The sequence below is a fragment of the Chrysemys picta genome, chromosome 4 (genome assembly GCF_011386835.1).
Source record: "Chrysemys picta bellii isolate R12L10 chromosome 4, ASM1138683v2, whole genome shotgun sequence".
NCBI classification, from domain to species: Eukaryota; Metazoa; Chordata; order Testudines; family Emydidae; genus Chrysemys; species Chrysemys picta.
The window spans coordinates 113,330,577-113,355,165 of NC_088794.1; the positions used below are offsets into that span (position 1 = coordinate 113,330,577).

Sequence of the window (24,589 nt, forward strand, 5' to 3'; positions counted from 1 at the left end):
CTAGCAATAACCCATGACCAAAAAGGAATCTGCTAGGAACTTGGTCATGCTGGAAGGGGACTATTAGCCAGTGAGAATTGCTTCAACCCAAGAAAATCCCCCAGCCATTCAAATATCATTTGCTTCCCACCTTTGACTCTGGATCCCGTGACTCCTCCCAGTCCCTTAACTGAGGTGCTCTGGCAGGGGGAACCTGATCAGGTTCTAAAGCTGAACGTCAGCCTTTCCCAAGGTATTGTCCTTTCCATGAACGAGCCTCTCCTCCCTTTAGGAGGGCTGAACCGAGCTCTGATATTGCTGCTGCTGAACAACGTGAAATTCATGCCTGCTCCAGGAACTGACAGCCAGTGGCAAAGGGAGCTGAGACCCTATCTAAAACCTTCAGTGCCCAAGGGTCAGCACTCGGCTCACAATCACTGGATGGGGCTTCATGAGCTTCTACTTTGCTCAGTGGAGCTGAAATGAAATGCAATAGAGCTGATTTAAAGGACCAGCACAAATGGTATCCTACTAACTCCGAACACAGCATACAAGCCAGTGACATGTACAGTGAAAGCCTATCCCTGGGGACTACAACTAGCTCCTCTAACTGGGAGTGGGGAAGTGGAGCCATTCCCCAATACCACTTGAACTGTGAGTAGGTCTCACCATCTATGGAAGCTGTGTGCGTCCTTCCTGGGGCAATGGTGCGGATCTTGTAGAAGGAGAGCTGCTTGGCCAGAGTAAGGGAAGTGGTGTAGGGAACTTCATAGTAGGTCTGAAGGAAGAGACCAGACATAATCATGTAAAGCCCAGAGCCAGTACCCCAGGGGCACACACATCATGCACATTCACCAGCCAAGATCTATCTATGCAAGTCTTGGGTAGAGGACAGTGCTGGGTCTGCCAGCCCTGCAAGAAGGCAGGCAATTCCTGCCAGGGTCAGATTCCACTTACGTTATATGAGTGCCCCAGATGCAGCTAACATGCTGTTTTAGCACCACAGAAGTGAACTGAACCCACTGGCAGATGTGAGGCTGGGGAATGATTTGCCTCTCATCATACTAGCAGGTGCGTTAGGATTTCCCTTCCCCCTGCAGTTCTGCGCTGGGATCCAGCGGATGGACGTATCCCATGTGATGGATTCCTTGCCATTGTTGGGGGACCTCTGCTTCCCCATCTTCTAGGAAACCCTGGGAGCAGGCACAGGAGCACCAGATGCACTCACATCATGGTTGATGATCCCAGACGTGCATTGGTTCAGGCCCAGTTTGTTGAACTCGTTGAGTCCACATGCCAGCACTTTGCCCGTCTGGGTCAGCAGGAAAGTTCCATCACAGCCACACTGGACTGAGACAATGTTCAAGGTCTTTGGAACATCCACCTAGATTGAAAACACAAATGCCAGGAATCAAGTCCTCACAGATATGGAGCAGAAGCCAAGGACCAAACCTAGAACACAGGAAATACCTGACTGGATCAAAGAAGTGGTTCATCTAGTCTAGGTCCTATTCCTGACAATGTAATGAGTGGGGGAAAATGATCACAGTAAACATTTTAGCCATGCAAACTTGCTGATTCCATGTGAGGTTCCAGAGTGCCTCACAGTCTTCTCTACTATTGACTAACCTACATAATTTTGTGTAATCTGCAAAATTTAACCCCCCTCTGTTCATCCACCTGTTCTGATCATTAATAAATACATCAAGTAACACTTGGAGCCTCCAAGTAAACTTCTTGCCATGAAGAAAATTGATAAATTATCCTATCCTTTGTTTTCCGTCTCTTAGCTGGTTTCTAACCCATGATAGAACTTTACCTCTCACTCCTTTTGAGAGGAATTTTATATGGCTTTCCAATAATCTTTGACAAGTTATATCAACTCATTTTCCTTTTGCCATTATTTTGTGAAACACTCAAAGAATTCTAGTAGGTTAGAGAAGTGCAATTTTCCTCTGTAGATCTGGGGCATGGAATTTGGTACTGACTAATAGTTCAGGAAGCTCTTCTCCTACGGGACTTTCTTGTCAAGTTCAGCACTTGCCATTGTCTCTGCAAGGAAGTCTCAGAGCAGTGAAGTTGGAAGTCACAAGGCACGGGGAGCACCCTAGCTTGGCCAATTTTGAGAGCTATATTTCCCGTCTCAGACAGACTGATAGCTGCCATTAGATCTAGTGCCAGTGATTGGTGAAGGGAATAAGTGAATATGGAATCATCAAAACTCTGCAGTGCCTTGGGAAAAACAAACTCAGGCAGCAAATTTTCAAAAAACAGTGACTCATTTGGGCCCAGATTATTGCCCGAGAGGTGTTTCAGAAGGGGGCAGCTGGAGTTTTACCTTCTGAGGGGTGTAGTGATCCTCTTCCGAATCCAAACCCAGACGCCCTGTGTCAGCAGAGAGACGATGGTGAGAAACAGGCATGCACAATCTTCCCATGGCTGAGAGGCCTGTCCCTGGGACATGCCCTTGTCCTTCCCCACTCCTAGCAGAATCCCCCAAAGACAGGAGCCCTACTTCTGGGAAAACAGTGCTGCTTTCCATTCATCAGGGTAACCCCTCCAAGGACAAAGTGCACTGCTCCAGTTCACAGGGAACTCTCCATCCCAAAGGCAGAGTACCTATTCCTGGGGAAACCACCCTACCTCCTAACTTCCTAGTAAAATCCCAAAGGTTCATTCCTCATCTCTCAATCTAAGTTGGAAAGAAAACCCCATGAACGACTAGGTGATTTTTGGCCTCCAAAGGCTGGTCCACACTAACCCCCCACTTCGAACTAAGATACACAACTTCAGCTACGTGAATAACGTAGCTGAAGTCGAAGTATCTTAGTTCGAACTTACCGCGGGTCCACACGCGGCAGGCAGGCTCCCCCGTCGACTCTGTGTACTCCTCTCGCAGAGCAGGAGTAGCGGCGTCGACGACGAGCACTTCCGGGATCAATCTGGGATCGATTTATCGCGTCTAGACAAGACGCGATAAATTGATCCCAGAAGATCGATTGCTTACCGCCGGACCCGGAGGTAAGTATAGACGTACCCTAAGATGCCCTAGGCAGCCCTCATCCATTTTCTGCTTTATAACACTGCATCGTAGCCACCATCCTGCCAGTTGCGAGTAAGAGTGGATGTGTTTCCATTCCCTCTCAGGGTCATACTGTGTCTGACCTCCCTAGGCCTCCAAAGCTTGGAACAGGTCCCAGAAAGAGGACGTGGCATGACTGCACATACCATATTCCCCACAGCCCCACGAGTAGACCTCTCTGTTTCTGGTCAGAACAGCCACGTGATTATCTCCACAGGAGACCTGCTCCACAGGGTTGCTGAGGAAGAAGTCCAGCTGCAGGGGGTCCAGGACCTCAGAGCCAAATGCCTTGTCAACACCCATGCAGCCATAATAATCCGAACCAAAGGCATACATCTGGCCTTCATCTGCATGGAAGAAGGAGCAAACTCAGTCGCACACGGAACTTGCATCAGGCTGCCTATTAGCCTCCCATGGAGTGGCCAAAAGAGACTGATCCCTTATCCCTCATCTTTAATACAAAGGAGTGGCCCCAGGAGACTATAAAGTCTTTGCCTGAAATGTAACCTAGTTGTTCATATTAAGATGGATCATTGCATGCTGGGACCTGAGGCCTCTTGTTTGAGAAGCTCAGAGAAAGCCAAAGTGTAGCCTTTCCCCTGGTAAAGCTGCTCTGCTGATCTGGTCTTGGAGGCGGACTGGTCCACTGTGCAGCAGACCCAGGTCTCTCCTCATGCCACCCAGTCTCTCACCTGTGATGCAAACAGTAAAGTCATCCCCACAGGACACCTGGTGGATAGCCTTCCCCTGCAACTTCTCCACACGCTTTGGCTGCCGGTATGAAGCTCTGTCTCCATGCCCCAGTTGGCCATGCAGCTTTGTGCCCCCCTGCATATTCTGTAATACATAGAAGCCTGGTAAAGATGCATGTCCAGAGCTCAGGGGGATACTGTCAGTATCCTTGAAGCCTGAGACTGAGGAGGTAAGGAGAAAACAGCAAGGGAAAGCGTTTTAGCTACCCTGTCCTAGGGAAGGGGCTGGTCTCTCAGTGCGGTATGATACCAAACACCACTTAAATGCCACGTTGGGCTTTCAGTTAGCTTTAATTATGCCCTTAGGAGGAGCAATCATAGGTTTCAAGCCACCAGCTGATGGCCAGAGGAGTTAGGAAGGAATGCTTCTCCTTTCCCATGCCTACCCAAATGGACAGATGCATTATATGGCTAAGGCCCTGTGTAATCTGTGATGCTGCAGAACTGTGTGCAAGGATCTTAGCTTTCATTATTAGATACACTGCTAATGCTTATAGGTGCAAAGAAATCCTTAAGCGTGTGAAACAAGTGTCACAGATGCAGCAATGTCTGCCTGAGTCTGCAGACAGACTGAAACAATAGCTCTGAGAATTTTGAACTTCCCCTTTCATCTTGATGGATTGTTGATGCTGAAACCTAAATATGACAATTAGTGTCAACAATGTTAATGATCTCACTGATGGTTTTAGTAGTGAATGTGTTTGTCCCACAATCACCAACTGCCTCCCTCCCCAAGAAACCTATCCCCTACTCAATGATCAACATTTCCTGCTCCTCCCCTTCCCCTCTGAACAGGTTCTATGCTGCAGTTGTGTGTGGTCAATACAAAAATTTGCAGAACGCTGAAAATGTAGGTGTAGGATACATTTGTTTAGTTTAATACCAAAGCAACAGATGAAACTAAAGGGAATTATTTTAAAATTCACTATAAAACTCAATTTTTCCATTCACCTTAAGCTGCTGCAGTCTCCAGCTTGGTCACTGAAAGAAGGGGCCCTTGCTGCAGAATTTGGAAACAGCCTGCTGCAGAGTACTCAGAGTCCTACCTATATCCAGCCAGGCCATAGTTCCTGCACTCAGCACATGACTCCTGCATTCTCATTCCATGTGGTCTCTGTAAACCTCTCTCTAAAAATAGATACAGGCCAATGGAATAGTACAAGACTGACACTGCACTTCCAGATAGGGGAGGGAAAGAAAGGGTACTTGGCTCAGGGCATCATGCCACAGTCCCTAACTTACCACCCTTTGGTGTGCTGCAATTCTGGGTAACATCAGCAGCACTTCAACACCTGACTCCACAGCAGATCACTTCCTCCCACCCCCTCCCCATCATAAAAAAATATTATACTTGAGAGGTTTAGGTTAGCACCCAAAGGGGCTGCCTCCAACCATTTCCGCTACTTCATCCAATCCCCAAACTTGCCTACATTTCATCTCTCTCTTTCCTGAGCTTCCATTCTCCTGTTTCTAACAGACTGATAAACTGACCTATGGCTGGATACTCTAACTTTTAAATCTTCTATCCCTGGCCTCCTTGCCTTCCCAAGTTCTTTCTGCTTAGCTCACTTACCACCCAGGTGTAGAGCTCCTTCTCCACTGTCACCACAGCAAAGTGAGTGTTTCCGGCACACACCTGGCGCGCACTGCAGCCACTTTTGATGACATCCAGCTTCTGGGGGGTGGACTTCCCACCCCCCCAAACATACACTTCACTAGTGCGCGAAGTCACCACTGCAATTGGTGTCTCACTGACAGTGCTCGACCTGTATAAGACCCCCCAGAACACAAATGCTCTTAGTATGAAGCTATGAGCACTGTCAACACTGTTCAACCCAAATCCTTTCTTCTGGTCCCCACACAGGAGAAGCTAAAAGAGAATTGGAATGCTTGCGTCTGAGCTGCAGCTCTTCACAAACATTAATGGGTTTTTCTTTACACAAGTTCTTCTCTCCTCAGAGACTGTGATGTCTGGAGTGTTCTAAATATGCTCAGAAGCACAGCTGGGTGAGCACTACAGAAAAAGGAGCCTCCAACAATCATTCAAATAAAAACCAGGATCCAATCTGATGACATTTAGAACACTGATATGACAGTTGGTATTTGTCAAATGTGAAGGTCTCATGAGTACTCATGAAAAAATGCTCAAAAAGTGAAAGATTCACAAATAATCACGCAAACATACACAAAGGAACACATGGCCATCTCAATCTCCAGTTTCCCTTTAACAGAATTTCAGACATCCAATCAGGGAACAAAAACACGCTACATAACTTAGGTGACCAGTCACTCCACAAACAACACAACACAAAACGGAAGCCGCAGTCAAAGCAAGTAGTTTGTGAACAGCACGTGGACTGAAACAGGATCAAACACAGAGCTGAGCCAATGCTTTCAAATAATCAATTTGTGAAAATCAAACTGTTTGATAATTCGCCAGCAGAAAAACAGCTACATTTATTGCAGAAACTATTTGCTACAAATTAGCTCATTAGCTGGGATTAAAGGAGAATTTATACACATACTGTTTTACGAAAAACAGTCACAAAATTCAAATGAATAGCTCAATTCCTTACTGGCAGCCTGGTGCCTGTGGGCAGTGATTATGATGTCGTGGCGTGCCCAAAGACTGTTATGAATACCACCACACCTCACCTCTTTTAAAAAATATATATATATCTAGTCCTCCTCATTTTCAAAAGCCTCAAAGTGGAAACTAGCCTCTAGGAATGTGAGTCTGTCATGGGATTTAACTTAAAAACTATGGGTTATTTGTTGTAATTTTCACTGTTCCACCACTCCACAATTAATTGTACTCATCTCCGCACCACAACCATAGCTAACTTGAGTTACCGCTCCAGTACTGTTTTTGAGTTATCTGAGCATAAGACACTCTCCTTCACCCAAACTTCACACACACAAAGAATTCTGCAACAAAAACTTCATTAGGGCTGAGTTAGGGTTCAGAATTTATCACCCTCAAAAGGCTGCTAACAGAACTTTTATAGAAAATTGCACACTTTAAAGATCAGAAAATACCAACGTTAGCTTTGCCCCCTTATCAACACTCACTCTATTCCATCTACATTTCTAAAATGGGCCACAGACCCACTATCTCCCTTACACCATGAACTGATGAATCACAACCCACCCACCACATATGGGCCAGTGACCTGACCATTCTGCAGTTCACCCAACACCCAGAGTGCCACAGAGCTCAACATCTCACATCTGACCCTCAACACAGTGCAGACCCAGCATCTCCCCCATTTCACTATGGCCTGAAGAGCCCAAGCTATACTGACTACCCTCCCTATTTGGCCTAGAAACCCACTGTAACTACCTCATTTGCCCTCCCAATACCAGTCAGAGATCACACCCTCCAGATACAGACCAGAGCCAACTCTCACACTGTCCATGGACCCCACAAACAGCCAAGCATGTGGGGACATCACCACACCCTCTCTCCATGGAGAAGGATGGGTAGCTGACAGATATAGGCTGTGCTTGGCAGCCTCCTCAGAGTCCAAGCAGTGCCTCCCCCACACCCCATCCCTTTCCCCTAGGCCACTCACCAAGCCAAGTGACATAACAATGTACACTGAAGGAACTGAGATGCACACAGGACACCTCCTGCTCTTCTGAACTGGGTCTCACATGCTGCTTCGGTGTCAGTTAGCTGCATGTTATCTGCCAATAATTATGGGGCCCCTTCAAGCAAATGACTTATCTCAGAGACAGAATGATCCACCTAACACTCTCCCCACATGTAGTAGAAACTCCCACCTTTGCACTTGAGACGAGCCTGAAAAGAGGGGGTCAGATTATAGCCTCATATACTGATGAGCATACAATTGCCCCCTCCCTGAGTTTCTAGCATTTAAAGTTTTTCTAACTATAACACTCCATTAAGGATGTCACAGCCTCATCTCTAACATTCTCAGCAAAATTTCTAGGTAGGGAGCTATTCTCTACAAATTTCTCTTTAAATACATGCTCAAATCATTACCTTGGTCGTTTGGTTGGCCCATTAAGCAGAGTGACTTTCTCCTCCATCTCCCTGCCACAGGGGGGAAAAAAGGAAAAAGAAAAAAAAGAAACACATTATAGAAAATAGTAACTACATATTACTATAGCCCAAACACCTTACAGACTCGACAAACTGACAAGCCATACACAGGGATTACTTTCCCTTCAAATGAAATGCTGCTCCTTCTGGGGTGGACCACGGCAGCTATTTACACATCCTACAGCAATACATATGATTAGTGCAGAAGTAACGCACCACAGAGCTAACAAACTCTCGTGGGAATTAAGGGAGGCAAAAAGTATATACCAGAGCCAGAATTTGGCCATGATGCTGAAGCTTACACCCCAACTTTTGTGAAAAGTACCACCGGATCTTTAATGACCACAAGTGAACAGGATCTGGATTTTAAATCTCATCCTAAAATGGAATGTTCAGCAAGACAACAGCCAGGAGCATCATTCTGGGGGTTGCATACCAACAAAAAGCACCTTCAAGCAAGGAAATAAGTCTACCACCAGGGTGGCCAAAGGGTAACTCAAACAGTCCAACAGCATGGCCCACAGCCACCCTCATCTTACATGAAGGAGTAGGTAGGTTACGTCTCTGCCAGGCCACTTAGAACACCATGAAGCAGCACATCTTGGGACTTGACTTGCAGTCTCTGTGGGCTGCCCCGCTGCACTGAAGATGAGGGTGGGCAAATAGTCAAGCACAGTCCTCAGGCTCCTGGTAAGTTGCCAACATGGTTTTTAGTGCAGCTAAGTGTGGGCACCCACTGAAATAGGGCATTTTCATCACAACTCTGCAGGGAAGGCTAAGGGGAAAAGTGCTGGACTGGGCTTATTACATGAGATACAGGAGATAAAAGGGCTTTTATAATGATCTTACAAATGCCTGAGTGCTGCTATGTGTTCCCAAAGGTCTAACTTGAATGTCAGTAGCTAGGGTCCCTCTAAGGAGTCTCAGAGAAACGCACAAGAGTTCTCAGCATATCAGCTGTTAGGCCGAAGAGGCAGATGGGCACTCCCCAGCCCCCATGCTCCCACCGGTACGCAGGTTAATTAAAAGGCACCAGCAAGGCTTTCTCTTGCCTGAATAGCAGCAATCCACTCCCCTCTCTTGAAAAGGGTAGAGTCTATTTCAAGGTGTGCCTCCTAGCAGCCAGAAATCAATCTAAGGGCTGAATTCGGGAAGCATCAGAATTATTAGTTTGCACAAAGCTCCAAGGTCCCTCCTGACCCCTACAGCCCATCTGTCCAAGGTGAGAACATTTGGCTACCTCCTGCGTTTGCTGAGAAGAACATGTTCAAGCAGCTCATCGGCAGTTGGCCTCTTCTCAGGATCCTGAAAGAGGTGAGCAGCAGGTCACTCCTAAGGAAAGTCTACAGTGAAATCTTGGGATAGAATAGCTCATTCCAACCCCCACTGGTCTCCTTCTCTCATGCCCTGCTTGCCTTCAGAAAGGCAAGCGGTCAAACAGAAATGAACCAAAGGGCCATCATGTCTCTGGACAGCACAGGGTTAAATGCCCGATATTCAAACTGGGGGCTCCCACACTCCAAAGATGTGTGCAATTTAACTGCCTCCAAGAAGCACGTGCTCTGAGGGCAACAAGAACATTAAGCCAAAAGGCACAGCCCAGAGAGCTGGAGCCAGAGGTGGAGCCAGGACAGATCATGCTGGGAAGATGCTTCCATATCTATCATGCTGATAGGCCTGCTGATGAATGTGAAAACCTCAGCCTCTAACCATCCCTCAACATACAGCATCAGAAAAAATCCAGCAGCCCCCCAAATCCCATGGAGCTGGAAAGGCATCCAGACAGGAAGTTTTCAGAGAACAAGAGGAAGCAGAAGTCACTCTCACTGACACACCAGGCTGCACAGGTAGCTGCATGTGGGAATCTGTCTGCACCTACATACCCCACTCTGAAATACACATCTCAGCAGTCACCCACTGCTCTGGAGCTGCAGGACTTAGGCAATGGGCAGAAGATCTGAAGAGAAAATTAATCTTCCCAACCTGATCGAGGCAGGAGTGCACCATCTGGATCAGCTCCAGGGAATAGACACTGGAATCAACCTCCATAGCCCGATTTCCCTGTACAATCTTCACACACAGGTTTAGGGGATTCTAGGGAGAAAACAATGACCAGTTGTAAAGGAGCTGAGCTGAGTTGGACTGTGGGCCCAATGGGGCGGGATGCTGCAGGCCTCTGATGTTTATCATCTCTTTCTCTGACTGGGTACTCAACATGTCCCCACTCCTCTCAGCTGCTACTAGGTGCTGCAGCAACCTAGTCACCTCCCCTGCAGAATGCTACCTCTTCCAGACAGCCTTTCCAAGTTAGGGCTTGGTGGCAACACCAAGCTTCTCTCCAAATGAGGCAATGAGGGAGAGGATGGGCTCCTCCCTGTATGTCAGGCTCCATCAGTGTACAGAAGCTCCCCAGCTCTGAAGATACCATGCAGGCACTCATGTACTGGATTCTAGGCACCACTGACAATGAAAAGTCAGAAAAGGACAGTGATTTGACATGGCCCCATAGCTGGTACAGAACATATCACAGCCATACCATGCCAGCTGGCTGTCTGGCTGCATTGCCCACATGGCCACACTACACTAGCTGGGAGCTTTATTCACCCACCCACAAGTGCCAGCCAGCCAGCCAGGCTCCCCACATAGCTGAGTGGTAACTCCCAGCTGTGCCAGTCAGCCACACTCCTCACATAATCAAGCTGTGGAACAAGACAACATAATTAAATCCTAGGAGGTTCAGAGATTACAAACTCTCACAAGAGGATGCTGTATTGTGAAACTCCCAACTACCAGCATAAGATTTATGAAAGTGGGGCGGGGGGAGAAGAGAGATGGGACTTGGTTGCACAGCCAATTAATGAAGTCCTGCTTTGGTCAAAAGGGAATGTTTCCCTTCAAACATTGCTACATATCAGGACCGTCTGCACTCCCTGTGTGTGCAAGGTCTCAGGCTGCGGGGAGGATCAAAGAGTATCAGCAAAACTGGGCAGGAAAAGTTTGCCCATGTTACTTCCAGCTCTCGGTTGTGCTCTCAGACCCTCATGTTCATAAATACTCAAATTATTAGCCGCCATGAAGGAATAAAAATAAAAGTTAGAAAAGCTACAGGACAAGCAGAGACACTGTGACAATAACAAACAGCATATTCAATTTATCCCACAGTCTATGGACTTACTGTAGCATCAAAGGTTCTCTTCAGGGTGAGAAGCTCAAAGACAACACAGCCCACAGCCCAGATATCAGATTTGAAGTTGTATTTCACCCCCTGGCAGAGCTCTGGGGACATGTAGTATGGAGTTCCCACCAGCTGGACAACAAAAGCAGAAAATCTTCACACACATTCCACCCAGACCCACCATAATTACTACGGGCCCATCAGTGTTTTCATTGCAAACCCTAATTTTCTAATGTTTACAGAAAACCCAAGGTACCCAAGCTGCTCAGACTCTGATGTAGCACATAATGGAAGTTAGGACTTCAGGAGAGGGACCTATAGCCCTACCTCACCATTCACCACCTTGCAGGTGAGAGCAAACAGGACTACAAAGCAGGTGATGACAACATATCAGGCTCAGCCATCCATTTCTCCTCACCCTCCGAGTAGTCTTGGGAAGGTGAGGGGCAAGGAATCTGACAAAGCATGTAAAAGCAGCTGCCAGCTCACAGCTGGTGAGCAGTTCTGTCTGACTGTGGGATGTTAGCAGACAAAAGCTGCTCTGTTTCAGAACGAAGAGGGAAGTTTTCAGGATCAGGAAGCCAAAAAGCTGGCCTGAGTCCCATCTGGAAGACTTCCACGGCAGGACTGGACTTTCTTCAACAATGGAACCTATATTTTGGTTAAATGCAGAAGCCATCATGAACACCACATGAAAGATGAACAGCTCAAAATCACAATGAAAAACTGAGAACGAACATGACAAGTGGTGTAAGTGGGAAGAAGTTTCCCGCTGAATAGGCTCTTCCCCTTAGCAATGAGTCAGACTAACCACTGTGGAATGAAACTGAAAGAAATGAGAATAGATCAGGTCTTTAGGAAGAGGGGGATATTTATAATCCTCTTTATGCAAACTGTCTCAGCAACAGACCCTGGGACTGGTAGGCTAGGCTGGGAGAATGGGCAGTTATGTCACAAATGAGGTAGGCTTTCATTAGTCTTTGCTAGAATCTTACCAGAGGCCTGTGAGAACATTCATAGGGCTATTTCAATCCCTTCTTACTCTATCATCCACTATCCATTTTCCCTTAAGCTGGGTGGTAGTTATACAACTCCACAAACTCTAGTCACACAGTCAAATACCAACTTCAGCATGGTCAGCATGTATTTATTGTCACCCTCAGAGAACTCAAGTGTCAGAATGAATTTTGCTCAAATTATCCACCAGCCAAAAAGGAGGGGGCAAGAAAAAGAGACACACACTCCTTTGAACAAAAAATCAAGCATGGAAATTCTCAGTACAAAAGGTGAATTTCTAAATGTTATGTGAGGAAAATGGGTTATAACTGAAATGGTTTTGCTATAGCAGGAGCTACTAGGGCATACTACAGTAACCCTAAGTTCCCATTTGTTATGGAGCTCTGTAATAGTGCTGATGTTCTGGAAGGAAGTTTTCAAAGGAATGAAGCATCCTAGCAAAACACCAACAGCTGCATTAAATTTAACAATCAAGCCTTAGGGGAAAAAAGTGTGTGTTGGCAGGTGTCCTAACCTATAAAATCCTTAACAGGTTGGTATTCAGAGCAGTCTCCAATTCCAAGCCTACTAATCACCACAGGAACAATGGAGCTGGGAGATCGTATACTGGAGGGAGAAGAGGAGAGCTTCTTCAACAGAACTATATTGGATGTTCCAGGACAATGTGCTCCAAACACCTGTGCTACATCAAAGTCTGAGCAGCTTGGTGCTTTGAGTTTTGTGAGAGAAGACTGATGTGTCTCTCTCCTCCCGACCACCCCCACTATTCCCTGCAACACATAGCTCCCGTTCACCCTCCCCCTCCTGTCCCATTAAACCATTAGTATTGCAGAAGCCCGGTGTGCCCCAAAAATGCTGGAAGAATCTGTGAACTTTAAAGAAAAGCTTTTTTCCTGGGGGGAGGGTCATATCCAGGGAACCCCTTGGTCAAATGACCCCAAATGTGGATCACAAACCCTACCCTGCATCCCCATAAGACACAGCAAATTTCAAGACAATATGGACAGGCATGCAGATTTCGGAACACGTAGGAAAATCATCCTTTAAACAGAAAAATCTTCTCAATCCTAACTGTAGCAGAGCTGCTGCTCCACTATAATATTTATGAAATTAATCATCAGCAACTGCTTTTCTATATGCAGAGCCCCAACGCAGGATAATCCTAAAAGCACAGGAGGCGCAGAGAGGTGTGATGATCTCAGATGAATGAGAACACCCTATGGAGATTAACACAGCCTGAAACAATAACTCAGAGATGTGTTAATTGCTCCATGCATCAGTGAGGGTTTCCATCTCCTGCCCTAGCACTGGAGAGCCTGTCATACGCATCAAGCATGACTGTTCTCAACTCCTCACCTGTGTCAGCAGAGTCTTCTTAGTTCTGTTCCCAGCTCCCCCCAGAAGCGTAGGGCTTCTCCAGATCCTGGCTCACATAGGGTATGTCTACACAGCAAAGAAAAAGCTGTGGCTGGCCTGTGCCAGCTGACTCAGGCTCATGGGGGCTCAGGCTGTTTCATTGCTGTGCAGAATTCCAGGCTCAAGTTGGAGCCCAGGCTCTAGGACCCTCCTGAGCCTGGAAATCTACACAGCAATGAAACAGCCTTGCAGCCCAAGTTGGCTGGCATGGGCCAGCTGAAGATTTGTCTTTGCTATATAGACATACCCATTGGCGTCAGAGAGATGGACTCAGATTCACTCCCCCACTAGAGGAGCAGGCACCTCCAGCTCACATGAAAAGGTAGGGAGAGGGGCTCAGGGACTGCCAGAAAGGCAAGCCCCCTCCAGAACCTGACTCAAGAGGGGATCAGGGAAGCAGGATCAGACCTGAAAGGTGGGCAGAGTCCTCCAAGGACCCTGGCACATCCCCAGAGGCAAGGCCCTCCGTATCCTAGCTCCCGTGAAGGGTGCATACATACAGAAGGGGAGAATGTAGTATAGGCACTGACTCCGTGGGTGCTCCAGGGCTAGAGCACCCATGGGGCCACCGGCAGCCAAGCTCCCCACCCCACCTCACCTCCACCTCCTCCCGAGCGCACCACGTCCCCGCGTTTCCTCCCAGCGCTTGCTGCCACAAAACAGCTGTTTCGTGGTGTAACAAGCTCTGGGAGGGAGGGAGGGAGGAGGAGGAGCAGGAACATGGTGAATGCAGGGGAGGAGGCAGGGAAGAGGCGGGGCCGGGATTTGGGGAAGGGGTTGGAAGAGGGGCAGGGAGGGGGCGGAGTTGGGGCAGGGACTTTGGCAAAGGGGTTGGAATGGGGGCGGGGTATGGGTGGAGCTGAGGCAGAGGCGGGTCAAGCACCCAGCAGTGCCAGCAGAAGTCAGCACCTATGGAATGTAGGACTGACCAGAGCCCCTGCCTCTGTTCTCCTCTAGTCCTCCTGCCATTTATCCCCATGTCTCCTTCCCAGAGTCCCTCCCCCTCACCTGAGTACCCAAGTCCCTCTCACCTCCCCTACCACCCAGCTTCATTTATCCCTTCTCCATAATCCCCTTCCATTTGATGCAGCCTCACATCCCTATTCCTCCACCCACTAAAAAGCACTACCCCTGCCAGCAAGCATTCACATGTCTAATTTTTTTTCTTTAAAACAAAAATCCTTTGATTACATTGCCCCAAAATTGCTCTGCTACAATATACTCACAGTTTCAGCCATGGAGTACTCAGAGTTCAGCTTCTTTGCCAACCCATAGTCTCCCAACTTAATCAGGTTTGCCTTGGTGAGGAAGATATTTAACGTCTTTATATCTCTGGTGAGAAAAAGCGAGAGAAGTGTCATATGAAGCTGAAGTACTTGAGTGTTTTTCTGCTCATCAGGATTTGGAGTGAACTTGTTGCCTTCCTTTTTCTGTTAGCCATAAATGGCGTCTCTCACTGTACCAGACTTGATTAGCATTTCTTCAGGCATGGAAAGCCTAGTGTTGCAATCACTGACAGAGCTTCTCATCCCCTAGTCCCAGGGCAGTAATCACCTTAGCTGCGTTTGATCATATATGCACAAACAGAAATAGTCAGGAACATTCATCCTTCAGAGCCCAATGTACAGACTATGGTTCTTTCTCCTGTGAACCACAGTGAAGACCATTAAAGACAGTTTTATTTTTCCATTTTCAGAAATGGGCCAATCCCAAGCATATGAACCCATGGAAAATTCTTAACAAAATAAAACAGTGTTAAACCAACCCAATCCTAGAACTTAGCTGTTAAATATAACAGCCCTCTGCCTCACTCTTAGGCATAGTGCTGGAACTAGGGGTGCTGCCACATCCCCTGGCTTGAAGTGGTTTCCATTATATACAGGGTTTACAGTTTGGTTCAATGGCTCTAAGCACCTGCACTATACAAATTGTTCCAGCAACCCTGGCCTTAGGCAAAGGCCTTTGGGAAGAGATGAGCTTTACACTAAACTCTTAAGGTTAGGAGACTTAAGTATGAAAGAATGTGAATCCAGAGCTTTAAGCCCCTCACTGAACACATAGTCCCCCAGACACACTACTTTATATTTAGAGTTCTACAGATCAACATCAGCACCTGGAATTGTGAAGAAGCCGCCACTGCAGTCCATGGAGCACTGGTGTGATGTGGTTAGCCCACATGAGTAATGATGTAGATTCACACACTGATCTGATGCGGGGATATTATTGCAGATGGGGACAGTGTTCTCCACTAGTGATTACCTCCAACCTGCCTGATTTAGGAAATAAATTTGTTTTGTGCTTCAAGTCAGAGGTTGGTTTATTCCCTTATTGATATTTACCTTTTCACTCAATCAATAGGTTCCAATGGCTGCAGCACGGGCTACATAGAGCAATTCTTTTCTAGTTCATTGTGCAAAATCAGCAATGCAGTTTCTAACCTAAACTTGTGAGATGAGCTGGCATTTAATGCCAAAGCACCCAGATAAGCCCTGAGCAGGGAAGCTTCCCAAAGGAACACCAAACAAGTATGACAGATTTCCCCTCTCCCTTGCCTCCTGCTAGCCCGGGGTATGCTGCTTCAGAAGTAGGAGCGCAGAAATTTTCAAATGGGTTCGGCCCTCAGACACATGAATCCACTTTCACCCGAGCTCTGTTACATTAGACACCTACCTGTGAAGGATTCCAGCTCTATGGATACAGCTCACGGCTGATGCAATCTGAAATAGGTACCACACTACCATCTGTAGAGGAAGGAACAAAGGTCACATGGGGTCCAAAAATTACACACACCATTGTCCTGGCAAGCTACAGCAAGAGAACCTGGTGACCATCAGCAAGGAATATCCTGGCTGGAGGCTCCTTTAGGGAGAGGTCTTCTTCATTCCCCTGGAAATATCCCAATTTGGGGATCCTTATAAGAGGGAACCTCCATAAGATAATTTTGTGTCAGTGATCTTCAAAGTGCACTGTGACACGTGCTATAGGAATTGGTAACTTACCAGTAAAAATAATTAGGAGTGGCAGCTAATGATCTTCTGAGGGAATTTGGGGTGGGGTGGGGTGAGTCTTTGCAACTGCCAACTTGGACCATTTTATCTTCACAAGACTCACAAATTCTTCAAGTTTATTTTATGAGCTGCGCAAATCTCTTAATACAAAGTGGGAGAAGGAAGCAGTGAGAATGTGGGAGCTAATGAGAAAAGAACAGCACAAATTAACAAGTATGGCCCAGGAAAAAGGTCCAGTCAGACAGGTTCATTAAGTAATCAGTGAATGAGTCGTATTTGGACTAGATCCCATGGAAGGCCAAAACAGAGAAATGAGCAGAGTGATAGTCAGACGGGAATGCAGAAAGGGAGATCTTAGAGCAAAATCTCAGCTGAGACTGTAAAGCAGCCACAGCCACTGATTCTCCCTCCATTATTCCACACATGATATAAAAGGCTTCCTGATGCCTCATAACTGCTTATGATGTCCAAAAGGAGAGGCAGGACTACAGCCCAAAGGGTACAAGGAGAGACCCCTGACAAGAATAGAGGTGAGCTAACGCTACGGGAAGGAGCATGGTATAAACATCCAGATAACTATATAGGTTCAAGTAGCGCTGAAACCAGCACCACTGCTATCCTCTAACAGCCCAAATTACCTCTTCCTCAAACAACTTGTCTTTCTGCCGCAGGATCTTATCGTAGAGGTTCCCCCCTGCAATTAAAAGTGAGAGAGAGAAGCACATCTTAGTTAGTGATGGTAAATGTTCTGCAGATGTATCATCGGCAACCCAGTTAGGAATCTCCTGGACTGTTGCAGCCTGTTCAGAAGTAGCTCTCCCTTTGTAATCTTCACTTACACTCTGCAGTGTCTCACACAAACAAGTTCTTCTTCAGAATGCAAACCCCTTTCCTCTAACAGGGAAATTGGCACATCTAAGGCGAGAAAGGGATTATTCTCTCTCAGCACCACCTTCAATTTGTTCTAAAAGATGTATATGAAAGAACAGCCAGTCCCTTATGTAACAGTGTTTCCTAGAATGGGCAAACCTTTATACCCTGTACAGGAAATCAGACTAGACTGCCCGGCAGAGCACAGCAAAAAACTCAACACAAAATAAAAAGAATTACAACCATTGCAGAAAAATCCCCAAGAGCAGCAGTGATTACATCCCCATCTTCTCTGTCCATGCAAGCCCCATTATCTAAGTTTGCGATCATCAAATGCCCTGATGAAAGATATACCGTGTGAAACGGACAATCCAACAAGAGCAGAAGCCTTAATCAGTAATCACAGTCTCTCTCTTCAGGCTGCCTAACAATTCCAGTAGGGTGAGGTGAAGATCAAGGAAAGCTAAAAGGAATGAACAAATGGACTGCAGCAAGCAGTGAGCAAGAAAATACTCCCTACCAAGCCAGCATCTTACTGTCAAGTCCCAAGTCTCCTCTGATTACACCCTGCACCATTTTAGTCCTCAACAATCATCTACTCATGTTCCAGTGGTGATTATCATAGATGTAAGGGATGAAGGGACCCATTAGGCCCTCTTTTTCATTCCCATGGAGACAGCACAGCACATCCTGCAGTACATTCTCCAAGGCTTTGTCGAGTCTTAGGTGTTCCAAGTGCTGGTGATGGAATTCCTTTATATCCCTTGAGAGAGGGTTCTACAGATCTCCTTATAAGGAAGATTTTCCTGATATTCAATCTAAATTTCCCTTTGCTTAATTTCTTCCTAGTCATATGCAGGCTGCACGCAAGCCTTTCCTCACTTTGTATTCACATCTTCTAAAATATTTTAAAACAATGTATCTTCCCCTTTAGTAATTTAAAAGACAAGCTTTTATATTTAGCTCTTTTCTTTCTTCACAAATCAAACTTCCTTTCCCCCCATCCCGCCTACCCCAAGACCTTTAATAATTTTTGTTGTTTTTTTCTGAACTCCTTTCAGTGTACCTGCATCTTTTTGGCACAGAACTGCCCAAGTATGAATGCTGTATCTCAGGTACAATATCTCCATGGTCATATGTAGGGAGACACTTTACCTCCCCACTTGGTTATGTGATGCCGCTGTGTGTATGCAAGCCAAAAATCACATTCGCTTTTTTCTTTTCATATCAAATCATTGCAAACTCATGTCTAACTTGCTGCCAACTAACACACTGGGGTCTTTCTTGTTCATTCTTGTTCCCAGGTTTTTTCCCCCTCCCATCAATTATGCTTCAGGTTATTTTCAACAAATGTATTAATTGGCATTCTTCCATGATGAATCTGGGTCTAGTTCCAGCTCTGCCACTATTGCTGTGTGACCTTATGCAAGTCACAACTTCCCTGTGTGTCAGCATCCTCCTCTGTAAAATGGGGATAATATTTAACTACGTTTGTAAATCCCTTCAGGATCCCTGGAAGAGAGGGGTTATATACTATTATTATTTTCTGTCCATATCATGGTTTTGGATCTCCATAGTATATTTGATAGTGTCTAGTTAAATCTTGCTTGAAAAATGAATATAAATTATTTTGGACTGAAACCTGGCTGAAGAACTGCAAACACAGAGCAACAATAAACTTCAAAAGCATCCCATTTTCAGGAGATGTCTAGTAGGGTTGTGAGTAACTGAAGTAGGCATGGTCTTATCTAACATATTCATTAGTTATCTGGAAGGAGGCAATGCATAAACATCTAATTACTGAAATTCACAGTTTATACTAAACTGAAACCCACCGCCAACACCAGAAATAAAACAAAGGGGCCTAGAGAAATGAGCAACATCTGATGCATTTCATTTTCCCACTATTGCGGTCTTCAGGGCTTATAATATTTTCCCAACACTGACTAGCCCAAACACTAAGCCCATTTGTTAGGTCAAAATACAGCTGTGTCTTAAGCCACACCCCCTCCTCCTGGTCACCCCTAGTTGGTCCCTAATACTCCTGTCTACAGCAGGGTGAATTCTGAGCTCTCAACTCATACTGCCCCTTCCTACACCAAATAAATCAATTAATGCTAGTCTGCCCTCAAATCAAACAATTTAGAGAGAGTGTGCGTGTGCGCGCATGCATGTATGTGGAGGGATGTAACCATTAATACTGGCCAGCCCTTCTCTGGCCCCTCAAATCAATTTATACTGGCCCCAAACCAGAACCTCTGTCAGAGTGGCAAGAGGACTCACACACAGTGGTGTCAGGGGGCTGTTTCCCTCCTCCTAGACCAGGGGTGGGCAAACTTTTTGGCCTGAGGGCCACATCGGGGTTCCGAAACTGTATGGTGGGCCGGGTAGGGAAGGCTGTGCCTCCCCAAACAACCTGGCCCCCACCCCCTATCCGCCACCTCCCACTTTCCACCCCCCTCAGAACCCTCAACCCATTCAATGCCCCCCTCCGCTCCTTGTCCCCTGACCGCCCGCCCCCCCCCCCCGGGACCCCATCCCCTATCCAACCTCCCCTGCTCCCTGTCCCCTGACTGCCCCGACCCCTATCCACACCCCCGCCCCCTGACAGGCCTCCCACGCCTGTCCAACCCTCCCTTTTCCCGGTCCCCTGACCGCCCCGCCCCTAGAACCTCCACCCCATCCAACCGCCCCTTGCTCCCTGCCCCCTGACTGCCTCCTGGGATCCCCTGCCCCTTATCCAGTCCCCCCCGCTACCCGCCCCCTTACCATGTTGCTCAGAGCACCAGGACTAGCAGCCGCACCGCCTGGCCAGAGCCAGCCACGCTACCGCGCAGTCTAGAAAACCAGGGCAGGCCGGCGACTCTCGCAGCTGCGCTGCCTGGCAGGAGCACGCAGCCCCGCCACCCAGAGCGCTGGCGGCACAGCAAGCTGAGACTGCGAGGGAGGGTGGACAGCAGGGGAGAGGCCGAAGGCTAGCCTCCCTGGCTAGGAGATCAAGAGCCAGGCAGGAGGGTCCTGTGGGTGCCGCAGTTTGCCCACCTCTGTCCTTGACTGACACCTCATCTCACCTAAAAACAAGAGCAGCGGACCTGAGGAGCAGCGTGGCCCTGGCCAGCATGAGAGCCACTGATTATACACCCTCTGCCTGCCACCCTACCAAAGGGCTCTTGTACAAGTGCCTCCTCCTGCCAATATCCCCACAAGCAGAGAGCCCTGTGTGTGAGGCACCTTCAAAAAGCTGTGCATATGTGGAGTCCTCACCCTTCCTGTGGTGATGGTGGCAGCATGAGGGACCTTGCTCCCATACAAAATAATCTTCTGATTGAGTGGCAGGTAGCGTTAGTGGAAGGCCCCAAGCACACACAGTCATCTGCTCAGGTGACTGGACTCCCCCACCACAGTGCCCCCTACTCCAGAGAGTGGAGGTAGTAGCTCCATCCAAAGCTCTCTGCTCCTAACAGCAGCAGCACATTCTCTCTTCTCCCAACTGCCTTAACAGCAGTGATAGCCTGGGCCCCCCCCCCGCTCCAACAGTGGTATCCACTGACCACCCCACCCCCAAAACGGGATCAATCTCTCTTCAGACTTCGGAAGTTATCATTGCATTGGTTTAAACTTGGCTCATGTTTGAAAGATTCTCTCCACAACCATAATGGCTAGAAACATTTTTTTTTCCAATGGAAGATGCAGATTCTACAAAAGCTGATGGCACTTGCCTAGAAAAGATTCCTGCTTACCCTGGACAGGAGGATTTTCAAGCCCTGGTTGTAACTCTAGCTAAAGAAAGGACTCATTTAAAAAGGTGCTGTGTCTTCTGGCCATATCCCTAAAACAGGGACATGTCCTGTACTGGCAGGAAGATGGAGCAGATGACCTGATAGGAGAACTGTGCAGAAAGACCTATGTACATGCTCAAACGTGGGAGATATATTTAGAGCTCTGTATTAACAATACCTCCACTTCTTTCAATGCTCCATCTGCTCACAATTCTCCAGAAACTGGTCAGTCTCTGGAACTACCTAGATTGATCACTTAGCTTCTCTTTTTGGCACCCTGCCACAGACCCACAATAGCCCCTTCTCTAGCTGCACTACAAGATTTGGCTTTATGCCTCTTCTCTCTAGAAGATACTCAAGAAATACAGTTAATGCTCCAGCAGATTCTGCTCCAGAGCTGCATGGGACCTTCCCTTTTGCAGGTGGAACTGGGGATCTCACCATTACAGTATTCCAGCTCGATCAGCAGTGTGGTGTTATCCATGAAATGATTGTAGTAGGCAATGATGTTGTCATGCTGCAACAGAGCAAGGATAACTATTTCATTCAAAGCATCACGACGCTCTTTTTCTGACAGTCGGGTCAGATCCACCTCCTTCCACACCACAAGCGAGTCATCCTGAAACACAAAGACTCTTAATTAAAACATATTGCTGGGAAGGGTAAAGAACAACATGTACCCTTGAGTCAGGAAATTAAACCTCCATGCAAGGTAAACACACTTTCTCCCTCTTACAGATTTCAGTCAAAGCTTTTGCACAGAATTAATTTAAAGTTTCTCTATTTCTGAGGCTAAAAATCACTATATGTAGCTGTTTTTTCTAACTGGCCAGCATTCTCGTGTTTTAAAATAAATTAGGAACTTATCAAGGAAAGTGTTATAGGGGAATGGGAGGTTTTTGTTGCTTTTTGGTTATTGTTTTTTCTTGCAAAAACTCAAACACATTGTGCATTCCCCAGTAAAACAACAATTCTGCTATAATCCATTATTTTCCCAACAAGCATTAATATAGGGTATGGTGAAAGAGCATTGGCCCTCAGAAGCTCCTCGCTACTCCAGAGCCAGTTTATCCAGAGACTCGAAGAGCTACAGAGAATTGTAACAGTCTGCCCTTATACACCGACCCAATTGTAAAATTATACTGTCCATTCATTGGGTCATTCTGTCAATGCCTGGTGAAACATCATTGTTTGTCCCCAGCCATCCATGCTAGAATACCTAGTTGTCCCCTTCTTCCAGCAGAAGTAATAAATCCTAAAGACAATTTGATAATTGGAGTCAAGTGTTTCTCTCTGCCAGCAACAACAACAAAAAAATGGAATTTGGATGGATTTAATTGAAAGGGGAGAAGAGAGCGCTCTGGCTTCTGTGACTGAGTTTCCTCTGTTTTCACTGAGACTGTGAACATACTAAGAGCTTCAGTCAGCTCTGCTAGATGGCCTCATTTGTTATAACTGGTGAAAGCAGCAGAAAAGTTTGAGGTACATTAGTGGCAGGGATTCTTAATGCCACACTTTGAAAATCTGAGAGGGCAAAAGGTCAACGATACTCTAAGCAGCACTAGCCTGACTCCAGCTCAAAAAAACATCGCTTGACATTAACATCTTCAGTAATCACTTGGGCTGCCAGCACCTCAATTCCTCTGCTTTCCTTTTCCAAACAATCAGCTTTCAGGCCTGGGTATGGCACAGAAATTGTACTGATATCTATGACAGAAGATATCAGCCTTACAATGGTACACATCCATAATTGACCAGGCGATGTGGCTGATGTGCATGCAGGCCCCTGCAGAAGCATACGGCACAACTTTGCAGTGGTTTAGCTCCTCTCTCTCAGGGATAACTCAGAGGCCGTTGTTAAAGAACTACTCTTTTCCCAAGGCCTCTCTCTGGAGTACCACAGTGGCCTATCCTGAGACTCCTCCTGTTCAATGCCTATAGGAGACTTCTGCAGGAGTTGGATGCTTTGGGCAGTAATATCACACATTATGCTGAAAATGCTCAGCTCTATGGTTATTTCAACATACATCAGGCCACAGTTTCTCTGCCTTCCCAGTGCACTACAGAGATTGGAAGTGAACTGGCCGAGGCTCACTGCGATGCCAGTTAGCAGAAGGGGTGTGGCCAGGGCCCATGCTGGTCCCCTGTCTAGGAGGCAGGCCCTGGCTTGGGCAAGCCGGTTTGCAGTAGCGGGGCTTTATCAGCGGAGGCAGGGCGCGCAGGGTCCCTATTTCCAGCCACAGCTGATGGAGAGGCCGAAACCTCTCCCGCCGGTAGCAGCCTGGTCCAAGCAACCATGCCCGCGTCGCCTCCATAGCGCAATGGGCTGGCGTGGGCCGCCGCTTTCTCTGCAGCGCGGCCCTGGCGGACGGAGAAGGTGGCTGGCCGCCTGCTGCCCGCGGACTCAGGGCCGCACCGGGGGAGCGCCCAGGCGCAGCCGGGGGCCAGATACGCCCTCAGGCCTGGGATCCTCGTGCCGGGGAGCCGCGGTCCGGGCGCAGCCGCTGGCGGTACCTCGGTCCGGCGGTAGAGCGTGGCCTCCCCAAAGGCGCCGCGGCCCAGGATGCGGATGGGGGCGTAGTGCAGCTCCTCCTGCTCGGCGCTCAGGCTGGGGCCCGCGCGGGGCCCGCCCCGGCCCGAGGACTCGCTGCCGAAGTCGGAGTTGATGGAGTCGCAGTGCCGCTCGTACTCGCCCAGGGACATGGTCCGGGCGGATCTGCCCGCCGCAGGGCCGGGCACTCGCAGGAGAGGGGCGGCCCCGCTCGGGCAGGAGAGACCTGGAGCGTCCCTGGCTCCGCGCCCGCTCTATGTCGGACCCCTCCCTCACCGGCCTCCCCCAGGTCCCGCAGCCCCGACAGGCTCCATGTTGGCTCCCGCACGTCCCGGAACCGCTTCCGGCCGCCGCCGTGACCTGCGCGCTCCTGCTGGCCGGCGGGCACCCGCACGAGGGGGAGCCTGCGGGGGACGGGGGCCCTGGGCAGGGCTCTGAGGGCGAGGGCCTGGGCAGGGCTCCGAAGGGGGCTGTGTGGGGGAGCGCTCAGAGGGGGGCTCTGTAGGGGATCACTCGGGGGGACTGGGGCGTGGTCAGGACTCTGTGAGGGAGGGACTGGGGGGGAGCGCTCAGAGGGGGCTCTGGGGGGATCAGTCGGGGGGACTGGGGAGTGCTCAGAGGGGGCTCTGTGGGGCTGGGCTGGGGGAGCATCGAGGGAGGCTCTGTGAGGGGAACACTCGGGGGCTGGGGAGCGCTCAGAGGGGGCTCTGTGGGGGATCACTCGGGGGGACTGGGGAGTGCTCAGAGGGGGCTCTGTGGGACTGGGGGGGGCGCTCAGAGGGGGCTCTGTGGGGGAACACTCGGGGGCTGGGGAGCGCTCAGAGGGGGCTTTGTGGGGCTGGGGGAGCACTCCGGGGGGCTCTGCGATTGGGAAGCGAAGACAGCTGGGCC

The 24,589-nt window shown here is 48.3% G+C and overlaps 2 protein-coding genes across 4 annotated transcripts in view; one reads left to right on the forward strand and one right to left on the reverse strand.

Annotated features, from left to right (window-relative positions):
• NEK9 (NIMA related kinase 9) overlaps positions 1-24,070 on the reverse strand; it is a 35,601-nt gene extending 11,531 nt beyond the window's left edge. For both annotated transcript variants that reach the window (XM_005301605.5, XM_005301604.5), the window contains exons 1-15: positions 23,662-24,070; positions 21,589-21,766; positions 17,137-17,192; positions 16,161-16,231; positions 14,717-14,822; positions 11,058-11,189; positions 9,866-9,976; positions 9,123-9,187; positions 7,823-7,873; positions 5,387-5,579; positions 3,754-3,898; positions 3,208-3,408; positions 2,318-2,364; positions 1,208-1,363; positions 649-757 (exon numbers count right to left, since the gene is read on the reverse strand). In XM_005301605.5, coding sequence (XP_005301662.1) covers positions 649-757; positions 1,208-1,363; positions 2,318-2,364; positions 3,208-3,408; positions 3,754-3,898; positions 5,387-5,579; positions 7,823-7,873; positions 9,123-9,187; positions 9,866-9,976; positions 11,058-11,189; positions 14,717-14,822; positions 16,161-16,231; positions 17,137-17,192; positions 21,589-21,766; positions 23,662-23,850 — 1,810 coding nt within the window. In that variant the 5' untranslated portion in view covers positions 23,851-24,070. The remainder of the gene's footprint in view (positions 1-648; positions 758-1,207; positions 1,364-2,317; positions 2,365-3,207; positions 3,409-3,753; positions 3,899-5,386; positions 5,580-7,822; positions 7,874-9,122; positions 9,188-9,865; positions 9,977-11,057; positions 11,190-14,716; positions 14,823-16,160; positions 16,232-17,136; positions 17,193-21,588; positions 21,767-23,661) is intronic.
• BBOF1 (basal body orientation factor 1) overlaps positions 1-24,589 on the forward strand; it is a 1,057,902-nt gene that overhangs the window by 934,633 nt on the left and 98,680 nt on the right. The gene's annotated exons all lie outside the window — the stretch shown is intronic.